Source organism: Mobula hypostoma, chromosome 3, assembly GCF_963921235.1.
Source record: "Mobula hypostoma chromosome 3, sMobHyp1.1, whole genome shotgun sequence".
Classification (NCBI taxonomy): Eukaryota; Metazoa; Chordata; class Chondrichthyes; order Myliobatiformes; family Myliobatidae; genus Mobula; species Mobula hypostoma.
This window is the reverse complement of record NC_086099.1, coordinates 178,177,576-178,194,767: the sequence shown is the minus strand read 5'-3', so window position 1 is coordinate 178,194,767 and position 17,192 is coordinate 178,177,576. Positions and strand designations below refer to the sequence as shown.

At 42.4% G+C, this 17,192-nt stretch overlaps 1 protein-coding gene across 2 annotated transcripts in view; it reads left to right on the top strand.

Moving 5' to 3' along the window:
* LOC134343617 (metalloreductase STEAP2-like) overlaps window positions 1-3,372 on the top strand; it is a 46,575-nt gene extending 43,203 nt beyond the window's left edge. For both annotated transcript variants that reach the window (XM_063042384.1, XM_063042383.1), the window contains exon 6: window positions 2,031-3,372. In XM_063042384.1, coding sequence (XP_062898454.1) covers window positions 2,031-2,312 — 282 coding nt within the window. In that variant the 3' untranslated portion in view covers window positions 2,313-3,372. The remainder of the gene's footprint in view (window positions 1-2,030) is intronic.
* The last annotated feature ends 13,820 nt before the right edge of the window (window positions 3,373-17,192 follow it).

The window sequence follows — 17,192 nt, the reverse complement described above, 5'->3', positions numbered from 1 at the left end:
GGTTAGGGGTTCAAGGTTTTGCTCTTCTGTTTCGAATAGTAACAAAAAGCAAATAATAATGACAGAAGCGCTTTGTGTCATGGCATTATGTTAACATTCATCTCCTTGTAATGAGAGTGGTGACGTCTACAATAGCTACCTTGGCAACGTAAGTAGATTTTAGCTAAATGCACCTCCCCTTTTCAGTCATCATTAAATCGATGACATCCCCATCATTGTATTCCTACCCAGCAGAAAACTAGTGGCATTAATGAACTTTGTACTCATTAAATACCACAGTTATTGATTTCATGTGCAGTTATGTAGTTTTAAAAAAAACCATTATGGGATCATATATAGGTCTCCAAACTGTAGCCAGGATGCACACTTGAGATTGCAAAGGGAGCTAGAAAAGGCATGTTATAAGGATAATGTCACATTCACAATTGTAATGGGGGACTTCCAAGGGATTGGGAAACTCAGGTTGGTGAGGGAATTTGTTGAATGCCTGCGAGATGGCTTTTTAGAGCAGCTTGTGCTTGAGCTTATTCAAGGAAAGGCTATCGTAGATTGGGTGTTGTGCAATAACCCAGATCTTATTAGATAGGTAGATAGATAGATAGATATACTTTATTGATCCCGAGGGAAATTGGGTTTCATTACAGCCGCACCAACCAAGAATAGAGCATAAATATAGCAATACAAAAACCACAAACTATCAAACAACAAAATGCAAACTATGCCAGATGGAAAATAAGTCCAGGACCAGTCTGTTGGCTCAGGGTGTCTGACCCTCCACGGGAGGAGCTGCAAGTTTGATGGCCACAGGCAGGAACGACCTCTCGTGCCACCCCGTGTTGTATCTCGGTGGAATGTGGCCGAAGTCCAACAGTAAAAAGTTCAATATCCGGTCTACAAACACATTCCTCGATCGTTATATGACCCGGATTGCACCATCTGTTGTTAACCAGAACAGTAAGCACCCAACTCCTTTGCTTACTGCTTACTGCTCTCAGTGCACTTCCGGTCAGCCGGAACGGTCTGGAAGCCGTCCATGGAGAAGTTTTGCCCGGGTATGTCCTCATACAGCCCTGTTCCAGTGAAACACATCACACTGCACTCCTGAAATGTTCTCTGACGCCTGGCTAGCGCCATGAACTCGTCCATTTTATTACCCACTGAACTCCTCTTCTCCATAAGTCTCTGTTGTCTCGACCCGGTCCTCTTTCCTCGCCTTTGTGATCCCCCTCTGCATCCTCTGTGTGTTTTCCTCCAGATTTCAGCAGGGGTGTCTGCTGCTCTGCTCGCTAAACCAGCCAGCATTAGCGTAAGCAGCTGGTCCCTGGAATGAACAATGCGACCCTGCTTCTGTCCCACGTGTCAGGATGTAACTACTTCCAGCGCTAAAAACCCAAATAAAACTCTCTCTACCAGCATGTTAGAGAGGGTGCAGCTTCGACGTGTTACAGTGAAAAAAAATACAAAAAAACCCCAAAAAATACAAAAAATAACGTAAGTAAATAACGTAGGGAGCTTAATGTAAAGGAACCCTTAGGAGTAATCATAACATGATTGAATTCATACTACAATTTGAGAGGGAGAAGCATAAGTCAGATGTATCAGTATTGCAATAGAATAATAGGAATTATGGAGGCATGAGAGAGGAGCTTGCTGGGTGGATTGGAGAAGGATACTGGCAGGGATGATGGACGTGCAGAGATGACTGAAGTTTCTGGGAATAGTTCACGAGGTGCAGGATAGCTATGTTCCACAGAAGAAGTTGTTCTCAAATGGCAGGGTTAGGCAACCATGGCTGACAAAGGAAGTTAAGGATTGCATAATTGTGACAGATATGACTATATGATATATATGTACAGTGTCTGAAATACATCTTGTGGAAATGTTGGTTTGATGATGAAATTCAATAAAAAAATAAATTACAAAAAAAAGCTAAGGAAAGGGCATATAAGTTGGAATATCTGTACAATATTTAATATTGTAAGGAATTGGAAATTGATGTTACTAAGTATATCCATTCTTTTCTCTTCCAGTCTACACTTGGTTTTGTGGCTCTGTTGATCAGTACTTTTCATGTCCTGATTTATGGATGGAAACGAGCTTTTGAGGAGCAGTACTACAGGTTTTACACACCACCAACCTTTATCCTTGCACTAATTCTACCTTTCATTGTTATCCTTGGGAAAATTACTTTGCTGCTTCCATGCATTAAGAGGAGATTGAGAAAAATACGCAAGGGCTGGGAAAAAAGTCAATTCGCAGATGACTTTTCAACAGCTCTTCAAGCATCTCCAGAAAGTGTTTCTGTTATGTGAGATTTTGTCAAAAATTGACTTCCACTTAAAGAATTCAGCATTATGAGCGGACAGTTGAGTTAATTTGATGTAACTAGGTTAAGCATTTTAGAAGATTCAATTCCTTGTATTCTTCATGTTTAATGATAAGAATATATATTGTACATTCTAGTAAACAATGTATGACCGTTTTGTTTCACGTGAATATGCCTCATAAATTACAAATTCTACTGCTTCTGTGTTATTTTAAAGTTATTTTGAACTATATGGTTAAAGTTATTTTACCAATTTAATGTTGAGATTCTTTAAGAAGAATCTTTTAAGTGTTCGTGTCTATAGTAATGCAAAGAATGATGAACTTGTTCTTTATCTAATGTTGCCAAGAATATTGCTTTACAATCTAGACTACAGATACCAAAATACCCCGACATATACAATATGTAGAGTAACACACTTAAAGCTTTTAGCAATAACTTTTAAAAAGGTTGAAGAAAATAGATCCTTCTCTTTTAAGATTCACTATTGTACTGTGCTGTATATATTTGGAAGTCCTGGCTTTGAGTCCTGATCTGTACTAACCTTTTTTTAATTTGGTAAATTAGGGTGATAACTTCTCTAAATATCAACATGCTTAAATTTGAAATTACTCTGAAATCTGTGGTATCAGTCACATGGGTGATACACTGAATAAATTTTAACAAAATATTTGTGCAACCAGCATTATAATTAAGTACCTAGTTTATTTTTTTCCTTTAATTAGATTTTTTTGTTGTTTTCCAAGGAATAAGAGTGTATGTCACTGAAAGTAAAGCCTGTGGAAATAATTTTACAGTTCATATCAAAAACTTAAGCTTAAATTTTCTAAGGAGTTGTTGTTTACCATGAAATATCACTACACTGTTAAAACTAGCTTATCCCTATCTTTTTTATGGTTAAATTTTGCATGTTGTTAACTTGTATGGTTGTTTCTGTTCAAGTGTAACAAGTTGCAGGCTGTTTTTTTTGATCGTCTATCAGTGTTATAATTTTACATTCGTCCTTGACTAACTCGATGGTCCAATAGACTAACTACTTAGTTACTGCAATAAAGATTACTTTCTTTCCAAACTTTTATTTAGCTTTTAAATTTATTACTATTAAAACAAATCTGTAGTATATACTTTCTCATTGGTATCTAAATGATTACTTTCCCATGTATTCTTCGTGGAGTAAGATTTCAATGGTCCAGCATCCAATTGTTTAGAAATCCTGATGGTTCAACATCTGGATCACTGATTATTCAAGAATCTGAGATGAGGTCCAGACCACAAACAGGGTGAGCAGCTGGAAGCAGATGCTCGAAGTGCTGAAGGGGCCAGGTCTGGTCTGTGGGCTGCCTAAAACACCAAGGACCAGGAACAGGAGTATGTTTGTACTTGTATTTTTATCGAGTTCACTGGAATATTTAGTGTACCACTGATGTTTTTAAGATGGCGGTGCATTCAGCGCAGCGGCTTCTTTGGGCCAAACCAAAGGTGTAATTGCTCGTCCTTTATCACAATTGTGAGACACTGCTGGTTATCAAGACCATCAAGTATTGCAGGCCTTCCCCACTAGGGAATTGCTGGACAGTGTGGAGGTGGACTTCTGTGCTACTTCAGCCACGAACTCAGAGCGCAATCCAACGGACGGTGCGGGTGATTGTCTTGGACATTTTTGTTGTGATTGAAAGACCCTTTTGGACTTTGGTAAGGTAGAACATTGGCTCATTGGCGAGATCAACAGTGGGGGAGCTGTGTGGCCCTGGACCAGGATCTTGTTCATGCCTTGGGGTCGCTTGTTGCAGCTTCCAAGGAAGGAGACGCAGAAGCTGGCTGTGTGCCACTGGATGCCACACTGGGTGGGGGTGGGGGGGGCTGACCCCTCCCGGCAGTGCGGCCCTTGATCCAGGACAATAGCAATGCACCATTAATCTACAGGACATGACACTCAGGGATATGGGTTATATTTTTTTTTTGTAATTGTATGTTTTTCTGCTGTCATAATTATATGGGATATATGTGGTGTATTGATTGATGATTCCCCTCCTTGACCCCAAAGGAACACTGTTTCGTTTGACTGGATTCATGTGTATGGTTGAATGAGAATTCAACTTGAATTGAGCTTGAAGTACAATATGTTAAGAAAAATTGAAATGAGAGTTTTCTTGGGTACTAATAGGAGTAACCTCCATAGTCTGGAGAATCTGCTGCATTAGCACTATCAAAATCCCAAAAGTCCTAGACTATTGGAATTTTAATGTATTTTTGTCTTGTGATTGTGTTCATTGACTCACCAAGGAAACTGATAGCACAGTGGGGCTGCTAGTGGAGCTGCTGCTGCCTCTTAGCTCCAGTGATCCTGACTTTGGATGCTATTTGTGAGGAGTTTGCTTATTCTGCCTGTAACCTCTGGGTTTCCTCCAAGTACTTCATTTTCCTCCCTCACCCCAAAAACCACACAGATTGTAAATTAAATGACTGCTATAATTACTCCTGGTATGTGGGTAAGTGGTAGAAACTAGGAGTAGTGGATGGGCATGTGAGGGGATTAAAAGGGGATTGGTGTAGGATTGGTGTACATGAGTTGACATGGATTTTATAGGCCAAAGGGTCAAAGGACTTTACCTATTACATGATAGCTTCTTATTAAATGTATCTGCTGCAATGTACTTTGACTTTGTTGAGAGTGATGCATAATTTTACTTCTTTACAGAAATACTATCAAAAGTGGCATTTCTCATTTAGCAATGTGGTCCTTGATTCAAAAGCTAAAATATCGGGTAAGAATGCTGGAAACTGTCAGCAGGTTAAAAACAGCATCTGGGGAAAGAGAAGCAGTTTACCTTTCACATAAAAAGTCTCTTCTCCAAAACTGAGTAAGATATAAAACAAATGTGTTGCAAAGAGAATGTGGGGTGGGGGGGGGGGTATTAATAGGACAAAGAGAATATTCCTGGTAGGGTAAGGAGAGTGGTGCCCAGGTGGTTCCAACATTTTTGAATCCATCTTGTGATTAGTTAAGGTTGCTGGAAACAATAATATACCAAGGGAAATATAAAGCTGTACATTGCAGGGCAGATTGCTTTCTGATTCTGAAGTCAAATGAAGGATGTTGGAAAAGTCCAGCATCTCTACCCACATTCACAGATAGAGAAAATCAATCAATATTACAGATGGACAAACTTGCAGCAAAACTCATCAGTTCTGTTACAAAGGTTAAACAGGAAGGCAGCAACATGACCAGACAGAATATGTGACCTCATTAGAACAGTGCTGTTGGGGGGGGGGGGGGGTGAGATTGATGGATCTGAGTGGAAAAGGGATGGAGAACTGAAGAGATAAGTGACTCGAAATTCCAAAAATGCCGGATATACACCACAAGAAATATTTCAACACAGCTGCAACATTGGCATCTACCCAACACAATGTAGAACACTGTCCAGGTGTCAGTTATCTGTAAGTAGAAAGACAATTGCAATCCTGATAATAACTGGACTCTTGGCTTACTTTCAATCATCAGCAAAGTGACTGAGATGGTTGTCAACAGTGCTGTCAAACACCATTTATCATCTAAGTTTTCAGGAATAGAATCACATTGGCAAGCAATATTCGTGGTGCAATGTGTTAGGCGGTGCAGATCTCTAAAAGTGTAGGTGCTCCATACTTCCAGCATCTGCAGAATCTCTTGTGTTTATGTTAGTGTATATCTCTAACAAGATGGTTGTAGCCTGGAGATGTCTAATGGTGATCACACAATGATCTTCAGAAAGCAGAGCGGTCCTGATGTCATACAACAAAATGAGACAACCCACTTAATCAGCACACACAAAATACCAGAAGAACTCAGCATATCAGGCAGCATCCATGGAGGGTAATAAACAGATGATGTTTTGGTCCTAGACCCTTCATCAGTAATCATCTGCAGAATCTCTTGTTTTCACAGTTTACTTGATCTTAGCCTCATCAATCTTTTGGGAGCAAATAAATCTGCCATGATGGTATCAGTAGCACCATCCACAGTGCAGTCCTTGTAAAGTCAAAATCCTATAGTCATGGACAACATACACTTCACTGTATCGTATGCTACCAGTACCATGCTAAATGGAGCAGATTGTGAACAGATCTAACAGCCCAGGTCTGGGCATCCATGAGGTGCCATGGGCCATCAGCAGCAGCAGCAATATACCTAATCACAATCTGCAAACTTGTGGCCTGGCATATCCCCTGCTCTAACGACGCCTTTGACCAGGTGATCAACACTTGTTCAATGAAATGTGCAGGCAATACCTTGGCATGAGGAGTTAACCTGGTGAAGCTACAAAATGGAATTACTTGCATGTCAATTGATATAAACAGCATTTATATACAGAGCTAGGTGATCCCATAACCAACAGATCAGGTCTGATGTCTGCAGTTCTACCAAATCCAATTGTAAATGGTGGTGGACAATTAAACATCTCACTGGAGGAGTAGGCTGCTGCAATATCCCCATTCTCTGTGCAAATAAAGAAATATGTAGCACCTGAAAGAATCGTCAGCTGTAAGTGTCAAATTGGTGATCCATTTTGGCCTCCTCCATTGGTCCCTAGAATGGTAGATGCCCGTCTTCAGCCAAATAGATTCAATCCATACGATATCAGTGGTAAGGAAGGCAAATGCAATACTAGCATTCATTTCAAGAGGACTAGAATATAAAAACAGGGATTTCATACTGAGGGTTTATAAAGCATTGGTCAGACTACACTTGAAATATCATGAGCAGCTTTGGGCTCCTTTTCTAAGAAAGCATATGCTGGCATTGGAAGGAGACTATAGGAGGTTCATGAGAATGACCCCAGGAATGAAAGGGTTAATGGATGAGGAGCATTTGATGGCTGTACTCGCTGGAGTTTAAAAGAAGGAGGGGAGAGGGAAAATCTCATTAAAACCTGTTGAATATTGAAAGGCTTAGACAGAATGGATGTGGAGCACACGTTTCCTATAATGGGGGAATCTAACACCAGAGGGCACAGCCTCAGAATAGGAGTTCCCTTTAGGACAGAGGTGAGAAATTTCTTCAGCCAGAGGGTGGTAAATCTGTGGAATTCATTGACCATAAGACAAAGTAGCAGAATTAATCCATTTGGCCCATCACCAGCTGTGGGGGCAAAGTCATTGGGTATACCTAAACCGGAGGTTGAACAGTTCTTGATTAGTAAAGGTGTCAAAGGATACAGAGAGACGGCAGGAGAATGGGGGAGGATGACAGAAATAACAGTCAACCATGATGGAATGGTGGAGCAGAATTGATGGGCTGAATGGACTAATTCTGCTCCCATGTCTTCTTGTCTAAATGACTAAAGGCATTGTATGCAGTACAACAACATCCCAACAATAATACTGAAGAGTTGTGCTCCAGAACTTGCTGTGCCCTTGGTCAAACTGTTGTACTACACCTGCACACAGACATCTACCTAACAACGTGGAAAATTGTCCAGGAGCAGGACAAACTTCACACAGTCAATTATCAGCCCATTAGCCTACATTTCATCATCAGCAAAGTGATGAAAGGGATGGTCAATGTACTAACATGTGCACTCGCCTAACAGCACCCTGCTTACAGAAGCTCAATTTGGGTCATCTCAGTTACTCACCTCCTTCCTTCATTACAACCTTGGTCCAAATATGGATGAAAGAGCTAAATTCCAGAGGTGGTGTGAAAGCCCTTGACATCAAGGCAGCACTTGATCAAGTATTGCATCAAAGAGTCCTGTCTAAACTGGAGTCAATGAAAATCAGGGAGAAGCCTCCCCTGGTTGGAGTCATACATACCTAGCAATGGAATATAGTTTTGGCGGTTGGAGACCTATTATTTCAGCCACAAGACATCTCCGGGAAGAGTTTCTCAAAGCTGTGTCCTAGACTGAACCACTTTCGGCTGCTTTATCAATGACATTCCTTTAATTGTAAGGTCAGAAGTTGGGATGTTTGCTGCTGACTGCATAATATTCAGCACCATTCATCACTCCTCAGAAAATGGATCAATCCCACAACCAAATGTCAGAAGATCTGGACAATATCCAGGCCTGAGCTGATATGCGGTGAGCAACATATACTCTACACAAGTGGCAGGCAATGACAATGATCAATGAGAGAAAATCCAGCTTTCACCCCTGGCGTTATTTGATACTGAAACCCCAGTATTTATATCCTAGGGATTACCATTGACCAGAAACTGAACTAGAGAAGCAATGTATACAAGTTGAGGAATAATGTCCTATTAACACACCCAACTCCCCAAAACCTGTCCACCATCTACAATACTCAAGAATCAGAATCAGAATCAGAATTTGGTTTATTATCACCGGCATGTATCATGAAATTTGTTAACTTAGCAGCAGCATTTCAAAGCAACACATAATATAGAAGAAGAAGAAAAATAATAATAAATCAATCAATCAACTACAGTATACATATATTGAATAGATTAAAAATCGTGCAAAAACAGAAATAAGCTATATTTAAAAAGTAAGGTAGCGTTCATGGGTTGAATGTCTATTAAGGAATCAGATGGCAGAGGGGAAGAAGCTGTTCCTGAATCACTGAGTGTATGCCTTCAGGCTTCTGTACCTCCTACCTGATGGTAACAGTGAGAAAAGGAGTGTGTTTGAATGGTATTAATTTACTTGGATGTGTGCACTTTAGCAATATTCAGGAAGTTCAATGCCATTTATTACATAGCATCTCATCCACAATCATTCGCCCAGCACACCACTAACACACAGCAACAGCAGTTTGTATCATCTACAGGATGCAATGCAGCAACTCATCAAGACTCTTTAGACAGTGCCTTCCAAAATCATGACCCTTTACCAATTAGAAGAAGAAGGACAGAAAAAGCATGGAAAAACCACGGACTGGAAATTGACACAACATCCTGATTTGGAAAAATATCATCATTCCTTCAACATTGCTGAGTCAAACTCCTTGAAACCCCTCCTTTTTAGCACAGTAGATATATCCATACCTCAAGAACAGCAGCAATTTAAGAAAGCAGCTTACTCTCATTCAAGGGACGGACAATTAAATATTGGCTTAGCCTGCAAAGCTGACATTCCTTGGTTGAATGTAGAAAGGCATTGTCATACAGTAAGCACAACTGCAAAGAAAATTTTACTTACAGCAATATTACAAGCACATAGCATCATATAAGCACCACTTACAAGAAAATTGTGAATGAATCAAAATTTATAACCAATTTTAACAAGAAGGAACACATTTAGAACAAAAGAAAAATCAAGAGCTAAGTAATCTGTAGTAAATGACTCAAGTTATACCTGAAAGTCGGTTCAACATTTACAAGGCACAGGTAGGCAGTATAATGGAATATCTTCCATTTGCCTAGGGATGAGCAGCTGCAACAAATGTGTGTGCATCTCAATCCCATCAAAACATTGTCCTTACTTGGTGTATATTAAGACTGACTGTTGTTGACTTCACACAGGCAATTTTATACAGGCTCTAAATTCTGATCTTGCCAGTAGTACTCCAATCCCATGGATGTATAAAATCAAACGGAATTAGGTAATCTGTAGTTCAAAGGAGAAAATAAAGGTTTATTGACACTTTGATGTTGAAGTAACGATTAAGGACAGGTTTATGCATTACAGTTGATTAACTAATGCACTAAATTAACTGTTCCTCTTTTGAATAGATTTTCACACTTGATTATCATTTATGGTCTTGTGTTAATGCAAAGTTAAATTTCACATTGAACAAATGAGTCACAAAGCAATGAATACTTGTGGTATAAAAGAAGTAGTCAACTACACCCTTGCTAAATACATTTCTGACCTTTTATTTGCTTTAGTTATGCTGCTTTCAGAAATTTCTTACAGCTAATAGATGGAAATGAGAAATACGTGTTATGAGTCAGGTTGTTTTGACTTGCTTGAAAGTTTAGCATATGTTATGATGATTTCTGCAGAAAATAAAGACAACCAGACAGATATTTTGGGCTGGGTGGCGCATGCTATGTAACAATTTACTTCCTATATTTAAGAAGAATTTTTGAACATTCTGGTAAATTTAAAAAAACAACTCTCTTCCATGCTTTTTTTTTCAAGGACTAATATATGGTTGAGAAGAAGTATTGCAATGATCATGAGTGAACTGTGATCTTGGTGGCTCAAAAGAGGGGAGCCATGGAGTCATAAGTAGCTAGCCATCTGGACACAAGCTGGGGCCTGATCAGCCCCGGCTGGGTCACCTGGAGGAGGTTGTATGATGTTGAAAGACCCGAAACACCCGATGATTCCAGGAACATCACTGAAGATGTGTCCAGAAGCATCAATAGATGTATGTACACAGCTTACACCCCGAGTTAATCATTGACAACCAGTAAAGACTGGGTGACAACCACGAAAAGAGTGGTGACGACTGGAGAGTCAGTGACAGCCCGGAGAGATGGCAACCAGGGCAGAACGGGCTGGCAACCCAATCTGTGTCCTCTGAGAGGAGGACCCCCACAAAAGCCACAAAGAATCTAAGGAAAAGATACCCCCAGGGGTGCCTGAGAGGGGGGGGGGACGATGAGCACCCTAGTCGGATGGACACAACGACATCAGACCCAGGCAATGAACAAACGACGATGAGGAAGCAGTGTGCATGTGGCAAAATCTGCAAGAACGATCGCGGCTTGAAGATCCACCAAACGAGGATGAAGTGTTTGGCGGGAGCAGGAGCAGCACAACGCGCAGGTGTCCAACCTGGTGAGACGAAGGAAGGGCAAGGCCCGGAGTCACCCCATAGTGCCCGGAACCTCCAAGTGTTGCAAACTAATCCCTCTAACATGAAGTCTAACAGGAGGCGGATCAAATGGCCTGCAGCTAACATGACTTCACTGTGGAAGCAGTTTGATGACGATATTAACCAAATTCTGGAGGCAACGGCGAAGGGAGGGGTTGATAGGAAGCTGCAAGCCATGACAAGAGCTGACAGTCCCATGGGAAGATAGCATGGGGGAGGCCTTTGAAAGGAAGCTCTCCAAGTACGCAGGACTGGTCAGCAACTGTCAGCAGGCTGGATGGAGAGCGAGGTGTCTCCCAGCGGAGGTTGGTTGTAGGGGATTCATAGCCCGTTCTTTAGTTAGAGCCTTCAGCATTTTGGGCATCGAGGGAGAGAGGAAGAGGAGAGCCATCCGCAGTACCACCGATGCGGCAGAGAGGGCCTCAAGATGGCTGTGGCTCAAAAGAGGGGAGCCATGGAGTCATAAGTAGCTAGCCATCTGGACACAAGCTGGGGTCTGATCAGACCTGGCTAGGTCATCTGGAGGAGGTTGTATGATGTTGCAAGACCCGAAACACCCGATGATTCCAGGAACATCACTGAAGATGTATGTACACGGCTGAAAAATTCATGCAAACAGACAGCAAATAAATTTAGGCCACATCTGCAATATGTATATTTACCTTTCTTCTAGGCTCTATATTAAGTATGCAAGGGTAGCTAGGGAGTGAGTAACTCTCCATAAGAAACGGTGTGGTAATCAACACGCAGTCTCCACTTTATTAGGTACACCTGTACATCTGCTGGTTAAGCTATTGTAAATAAGCATGACAGTGCCTCTACTTTCTTAGAAGTTTTCAGAGATTTAGCATGTTAACTAAAACTTTGGCAAACTTCTATAGATGGGCAGTGGAGAGTATAGTGACTGCTTGCAACTCAGTCTGGTATAATAATTATAATTATTACTTCTCTTTCTTTTTGTATTTGCACAGTTGATTGTCTTTTGTACTCTGGTTGTTTGACTGTCCTGTTGGGTGCAGTCTGTCATTGATTCTATTGTGTTTTGTGTATTTACTGTGATTGCCCAAAAGAAAATAAATATCAGGTTGAATGTTTTATTATCAAAGTACACTGTATGTACTTTGATAATAAATTTACTTTGAACTTTGAAGCAAATATCTAATCAGCAATCAGCATTCAGAAAGGTAAAAACGACTATGAATAGTCAGGTCACAAACAAGAAAAAATCTGCAGATGCTGGAAATCCAAGCAACACACACAAATTATGCGAGAATGCTGTTCTTGTACTATAGTTCAGCACCATAGTTCCATCCAGGCTTGACAAGAAGATCAGAGACCTTGACCTTGACCCTGCCTTGTGCAGCTGGATCCTGGACTTCCTATCAGATCACCAGGAGGTTGTAAGAGTGGGCTCCCTCACCTCCAACCTTCTGACTCTTAATACAGGAGCCCCTCAGGGCTGCATACTGAGCCCCCTCTTTTACTCCCTGTATACCCATGACTGTTTTGCCACCCACAGCACTAATCTGCTAATTAAATTTGCTGACAACACTGCATTGATTGGCCTTATATCAAACAATAATGAGGTGGCCTACAGGGAAGAAGTCAGCCCTCTGACACAGTAGTATCAAGAAAACAACCTCTCCCTCAATGTCACAAAAACAAAGTCATAGTCATAGTCATACTTTATTGATCCCGGGGGAAACTGGTTTTCTTTACGGTTGCACCATAAATAATAAATAGTAATAACACCATAAATAGTTAAATAGTAATATGTAAATTATGCCAGGAAATAAGTCTAGGACCAGCTTATTGGCTCAGGGTGTCTGACCCTCCACGGGAGGAGTTGTAAAGTTTGATGGCCACAGGCAAGAATGACTTCCAATTATGCTCTGTGTTGCATCTCGGTGGAATGAGTCTCTGGCTGAAGGTACTCCTGTGCCCACCCAGTACATTATGTAGTGGATGGGAGACATTGTCCAAGATGGCATGCAACTTGGACAGCATCCTCTTTTCAGACACCATTGTCAGAGAGTCCAGTTCCATCCCCACAACATCACTGGCCTTACGAATGAGTTTGTTGATTCTGTTGGTGTCTGCTACCCTCAGCCTGCTGCCCCAGCATACAACAGCAAACATGATAGCACTGGCCACCACAGACTCGTAGAACATCTTCAGCATCGTCCAGCAGATGTTAAAGGACCTCAGTTTCCTCAGGAAATAGAGACGGCTCTGACCCTTCTTGTAGACAGCCTCAGTGTTCTTTGACCAGTCCAGTTTATTGTCAATTCGTATCCCCAGGTATTTGTAATCCTCCACCATGTCCACACTGACCCCCTGGATGGAAACAGGGGTCACCGGTACCTTAGCTCTCCTCAGGTCTACCACCAGCTCCTTAGTCTTTTTCACATTAAGCTGCAGATAATTCTGCTCACACCATGTGACAAAGTTTCCTACCGTAGCCCTGTACTCAGCCTCACCTTCCTTGCTGATGCATCCAACTATGGCAGAGTCATCAGAAAACTTCTGAAGATGACAAGACTCTGTGCAGTAGTTGAAGTCCGAGGTGTAAATGGTGAAGAGAAAGGGAGACAAGACAATCCCCTGTGGAGCCCCAGTGCTGCTGATCACTCTGTCAGACGCTGTCGGAAAGGAGTTGGTTGTGGATTACAGGAGGAATGGAGACGGGCTAACCCTTATTGACAGCAATGGATCTGGAGTTGAGAAGGTAAAAAGCTTTAAGTTCCTTGGCATCCACATCACCGGGGACCTCACGTGGTCTGTACACACCAGCTGTGTGGTGAAAAAGGCACAACAGCGCCCCTTTCACCTCAGACGTTTGAGGAAGTTTGGTATAGCCCCCTAAATCCTAAAAACTTTCTACAAGGGCACAATTGAGAGCATCCTGACTGGCTGCATCACTGCCTGGTATGGAAACTGTAACTCCCTTAATCGCAGGACTCTGCAGAGAATGGTGCAGACAGCCCAGTGCATCTGTTGTCGTGAACTTCCCTTGATTCAGGACATTTACAAGGACAGGTGTGTAAAAAGGGCCCGTAAGATCATTGGGGACCCGAGTCACCCCAATCACAATCTACTCCAATTGCTACCATCTGGGAAACGCTACTGCAGCATAAAAGCCAGGACCACAGGCTCTGGGACAACTTCTTCCACCAGACCACCAGGAAAGATGTAAGAAATAAAGTCAATTCAATTCAATTCAATTCTAAATGCTGGTGGACCTCAGCAGGCCAGGCAGCATCTATGGAATAGAGTGCAGTCGGCGTGTCAGGCCGAGACCCTTTATCGGAGCTGGAGGAAAAAGATGAGGAGTCAGAATAAGAAATTGGGGGGGGAGGGTTAGGAAGGAATACAAGTTAGGTGATAGGTGAAACCAGGAGGGGAGGAGTGGTGAAGTTAAGAGCTGTGAAGTCGATTGGGTGAAAGAGATAAACGGCTTGAGAAGGGGGAATCTGATAGAACAGGAGGGAAGGCCATGGAAGAAAGGGAAAGGGAAGAGCATCAGAGGGAGGTGATAGACAGGTAAGAAGATAAGGTGAGAGAGGGAAATGGGAATGGAGGATAGTGGGGGCAATTACTGGAAGTTCAAGGAATCAAAGTTCATGCCATCAGGTTGGAGGCTAGCCAGGCAGAATATGTGTTGCTCCTCCAACCTGAGGGTGGCCTTATCGCAACAGTAGAGGAGGCCATGGATGGGCATATCAGAATGGGAATGGGAAGAGGAATTAAAATGGGTGGCCACTGGAGATCCTGCTTTTTCTGGTGGATGGAACGTAGGTGCTTGGCGAAGCAGTCTCTCAATCTACATCGGTTCTTACCAATATACAGCAGGCCACACCGGGAGCACTGGATACAAAAGATGACCCAACAGGCTCAGAGGTGAGGCATTGCCTCATTGCCTCACCTGCAAGGACTGTTTGGGGCCCTGAATGGTAGTGAGGGAGGAGGTGTAGTGACAGGTACAGCACTTGTTTCACTTACAAGGAGAAGTGTGCCGGGGGGAGATCAGTGGGGAGGGACAAATGGACAAGGGAGTCATGTGGGGAGTGATCCCTGTGGAAAGCAGGAAGTGGAGGGGAGGAAAAGATGTGCTCAGCGGTGGGATCCTATTGGAGGTGGCGGAAGTTATGTTGCATTTCACACGTCTACCTCACCCCATCCTCCCGCCCACCCACCAGCCTTGTCCAGCACATCATTCTCCATGACTTCCGCCATCTCCAACAGGATCCCATCACCAACCTCATCTTTTCCTTCCCCCCCCCCACTTACTGCTTTCCACAGGATAGCTCCCCACATGACTCCCTTGTCCACTCATCCCTCCCTACTGATCTCTCTCCTAGAACTACTTATCTTTGCAAGCGGAACAAATGGTAAACCTTCCCTTACGCCTCCTTCCTCATAATCATTCAGGGTCCAAAACAGTCCTTCCAGGTGAGGCGACACTTCACCAGTGAGTCTGTTAGGGTCATCTACTGTGTCCAGTGCTCCCAGTGTGGCTTCCTGTATATTGGTGAGACCCAACGTAGATTGGGAGACCGTTTTGCTGAGCACCAATGCTTCTTTTGCCAGAAAAAGCGGGAACTCTCAGTGTCCACCCATTTTAATTCTACTTCCCATTCCCATTCCAACGTATCAGCCCATGGCCTCATATACTGCCCTGATGATGCCACACTCAGGCTAGTAGAGCCACACCTTATATTCCAACTGGGTAGCCTCCAACCTGATGGCATGAACATCAACTTCTCAAACTTCCGTTAATGCCCCCTTAACTCACCTCACCATACCTATTCCCATTTCCCTCTCTCAACTTATATCCTTACCTGTCCATCACCTCCCTCACGTGCTCTTCTCCCTTCCCTTTGTCCCATGGCCTTCCGTCATTTCCTGTTAGATTTTCCCTTCTCCATCCCTTTATCTCTTTCACCATTTCACAGCTCTTTACTTCACCCCGTCCCACCTTCCAGTTTCACCTATCACCTACTACCTTGCATTTCTTCCTCCCCTCCCCCAACTTTCTTACTCTGACTTCACATCTTTTTTCTTCAGTTCTGATGAAGGGTCTTGGACCAAAATGTTAACTGTTTACTCGTTTCCATAGATGCTGCCTGGCCTGCTGAGTTCCTCCAGCATTTAGGGTGTGTCGTACGAATAGTCAACAAATCAAGTTTATTTTTTAAAGTCTGGATCATGTAGAGTCAAGGATATAACTGGTGCTACCCTTTATATGGTACATTAGTGAGTAATATAAATATGAATGCTGTATGCAGTGTATAAATATACTGTGCTTATAATATATAGTTATTCATTCTTACAATTCTATAATATACCCTTCCCTTTAAGTTGTTCTGTTCATCATAATATTTAAACATCGACGATCTGTTTTTAAATCTTAAACTCCTTTATTACGTGTTTTAAGGTCTTATTCTAGTACTGTTCAGTTGGTTGTATCTCCATCTCACCAACTTGAAAACGACTATATTTCATTAGGAGTTTGAAGAGATTTGGTTTGTCACCTAAGACCCTTGAAAACTTCTACATACTTCTACATGGATGGCCTTCTGACTAGCCGTATCACTTTCTGGTATGAGGGGACTACTGCACAGGGCTGAAAGAAGCTACAGAAAATGCTTCAGAAAGGCGGTGTTCATAATTAAGGACCCACATCACCCCAGGACATGCCTTCTTCTCATTGTTACTGTCAGGAAGAAGGTACAGAGCCTGAAGGCACAAGTTCCTCAGTGATTCAGGAACAGCTTCTCCTCTGTCATCCGATTCCTAAATGGACATTGAACCCATGAAAACTACCTCAGAGTTCACACACATAGTTATTTATATATTTATTTATTTATTCTTTGTTTACTGGTGTCAAAATGGTTGTTGTGATGCATCTAGTGTGGTAGTGTAGTAGGTAGTGCTTGTCGCTCTCACTTTCAGCTTACACTGCTGGCTAGCAGTCTTGCAAAAAGGAGAACTGAATGTGTAAGTCTCTCCCTGCCAGTACATAGCCTCTCTGACAGCAAGACTCTCCTTACTGGTACCACGCGGAAACTGAACTCCTTTCGGACTCGGGCTG